This window comes from Aplysia californica, unplaced genomic scaffold (genome assembly GCF_000002075.1).
Source record: "Aplysia californica isolate F4 #8 unplaced genomic scaffold, AplCal3.0 scaffold01234, whole genome shotgun sequence".
NCBI lineage: Eukaryota > Metazoa > Mollusca > Gastropoda > Aplysiida > Aplysiidae > Aplysia > Aplysia californica.
In genome coordinates this window covers 123,670-126,634 of record NW_004798504.1, presented here as the reverse complement: position 1 = coordinate 126,634, position 2,965 = coordinate 123,670, and the positions used below count along the sequence as shown (strand labels likewise).

At 42.0% G+C, this 2,965-nt stretch overlaps 1 protein-coding gene across 1 annotated transcript in view; it reads left to right on the top strand.

Moving 5' to 3' along the window:
• LOC106013761 (putative carbonic anhydrase 5) overlaps positions 1-2,965 on the top strand; it is a 10,889-nt gene that overhangs the window by 4,586 nt on the left and 3,338 nt on the right. Inside the window, exon 2 of the mRNA XM_013090352.2 lies at positions 1,470-1,627. Within this exon, the coding sequence (XP_012945806.2) occupies positions 1,470-1,627 (158 nt within the window). The remainder of the gene's footprint in view (positions 1-1,469; positions 1,628-2,965) is intronic.

The window sequence follows — 2,965 nt, the reverse complement described above, 5'->3', positions numbered from 1 at the left end:
GGGGGGGGTCAGTTTGGTACAGTTGTGTGAATATAATTTCGTCAACAGTGGAATGATTGGGTCATTCATCAAAGCCAGTGTAACAACAGAGGTTTGATCGGTGTGCCATAACTCACGCTAATGGAATGTGGTAAATTGCATACACGAATGCAAAGTTGAAGTTTGTCAAATGTCCCTTCGCGTCAGCGCTTGATGCGAGCAGTTTTACCTGTCAAAGTGGAAGCTCGAAAGTTCTCATTTTCTTAAACATGTGGACATTGCTGCACGGCGACCCTTGAGAAAATGATCTGTAGAGAATGTTTGCTGACAAGCCTACCTTTGTGCTCTCAGATCGCACTGAGGGGGGATATAACGTTTGGTTGTTGTTGCTGTTGCTGTTGTTGTGTTATTATTGCTGCTGCTTTTATTGTTGCTGTTGTTTTTGCTGTTTTAGTGGTGTTGTTGTGTTTTGCTGTTGTTGTTGCTGTTATTATTGTTGCTGTTGTTGCTTTTTTGTTGCTGTTGGCTCGGGTTTATCGGAAATGAACGTCTTATATATATATATATATCGATAGATAGGTTCAGCTTTCTGATTAACCTCACAGTGCTGACAGATGGGTGAGCCCTCGTGATACAGTACGTTGCAAAAGCAATACAGAGCTAGACCCCATAGTTATACAATACAGCACAGGATAATAGAGGAGCTCTACAATACAATACAATGCAATCCATTCCAGTCCAATGTAGCGCAACGCAATGTAAAGGCAACGCAACGGAATAAGGTACAAGACGGTTCAATACAATACAATAAAGTACAATACAATACAATACGATACGATACGATACACAACAATACAATACAGTAAGGTACACGACGTTACAATACGATACTATAGGGTACAAGACCATACAATACAATAGGGTGCAAGACGTTACAATACAATAGGGTGCAAGACGTTACAATACAATACAATACAATAGTGCACAAGACGGTACAATACAATACAATAGGGCACAAGACGGTACAATACAATACAATACAATAGTGCACAAGACGTAACAATACAATACAATACAATACAATAGGGCACAAGACGGTACAATACAATATAATAGGGCACAAGACGGTACAATACAATACAATAGGGCACATGAGGGTACAATGCAATGGGGCACATGACGGTACAATACAATACAATATGGCACAAGACGGTACAATACAATATAATAGGGCACTAAACGGTACAATACAATATAATAGGGCACAAAACGGTATAATACAATATAATAGGGCACAAAACGGTATGATACAATACAAAAGGTCACAAGACTATACGATACAATACAATACAATAGGGCACAAGACCGTACAACACAATAGCGTACAACACGGCACAATACAATACAATAGCGTACAAGACGGCACGGTACAGTATTCTTTCAATTGCTCAATGTGTCTTCAACTTAGTGTTTTGTTTCCTATCTTCCAGGATCAGAGATTCCGAGGGCGGAGTTTAACATGACGCGCGTGTTGCCCCCGCCCTCCGTGCCCTTCTACAGGTACCGAGGCTCGCTGACCACGCCCCCTTGCACGCGCAACGTCATCTGGTCCGTGTTCGCCACACCACAGGTCATTTCCAGGTCACAGGTGCGTCAATGATTCCGCTTTGGATTTAGTTTAGCACTATTTTGTTCATTGTATGGGTTTATTGCCTTTTTCAAAATTGTAAGATTCTGATTTCGGGACGGGGCCTCCGAATTACATTTAGTATCCATCTCCGATGAAACCAAGCCAAATGGGTGTAGAGACATATACAAAAATCTCCATGAAACAACCGAAGTTCAGAACGACCCCCTAGGTTTAGCACCTACCACGACGTACGTGGTGTTCGATACATCTATATTAATTTGCTGAACAAAGTGAAGAAAGAAGGCTGTGTGAAAGGGGGGGGGGGGTCTTTCTCCGCAAACGCAGTTGATTCTACTCTTTGACTGTTCTTATAGTCAGGTATCCATGTTGATTTGGTCATGGCCTCGATTCACGAACGAAGATCCATGATGAAGAAGGGTCAACGTCGAAAGCAGACAGGTTCAAGGCTGACTAAGCCAACGCGAGACAAGCAGATTCGACCATAACGGCCATAGGTTAAAATCTAGTCTGGATATGGTGCTGAGGTTTTGCGGTTCTTCCTTCTCTTTCCCTTGTTGTTTGTTTGTTTTGTTTGTTTGTTTGTTTGTTTGTTTGTTTGTTTGTTTGTTTGTTGGTTGGTTTATTGTTGGTTATTATTGGTTTACTTTTTGTTGTGTGTGTGGTTTTTTCTGTGTTTTTTTTGTTTGTTGTTGTTGGTTTGTTGTTGTTGTTTTTTTAGTTGTTGTTTTTTGTTGGGTTTTTTTTTTGGGGGGGGGGGGTTAACTGGCCGTGTAAGAGTCTTCAAAGGAGGAGACAAACTGGTATGTGATGTCCCGCCAGAATTCGCGGCTTCCTGCAAGGGTCTACCAATGGTGGTTATCGATATGACAGATATCAAACGACTTTTTCTCAGGGAGCCCCTTTTACTTCTTTGGTGCCCTGCTCTGTCGCGTTAATTCTTCATTCCAAAGTCGTTTCGTGCTTTACAATAATATTTTGTTTAATAAAATGTAGTACACACAACCGTGAACTGTCCCTCCAAGGACAAGTGATTATCTTCAGACTGAAAACACAACATAGAAGACTCAAACAGGACAGGTACTGATGTTTTAAACCAATGCAATCACCAAAATGCCAGTGTGGAGAAGTGGACCAAACTGTGAAACGCATCCTTCAGCACTGCAAGACACACAGAGCCCTGAGACAGGAAACGTGGCCAACCCCACTGACACTGCAGGGGAGGCTATACGGGCCGAATGGTGAACTGAGCAGGACGGCCCAGTATGTAATAGATACCGCACTTCAAGTGTGGTGCGAAGAAGAAGAAGAAGAAGAAGAAGAAGAAGAAGAAGAAGA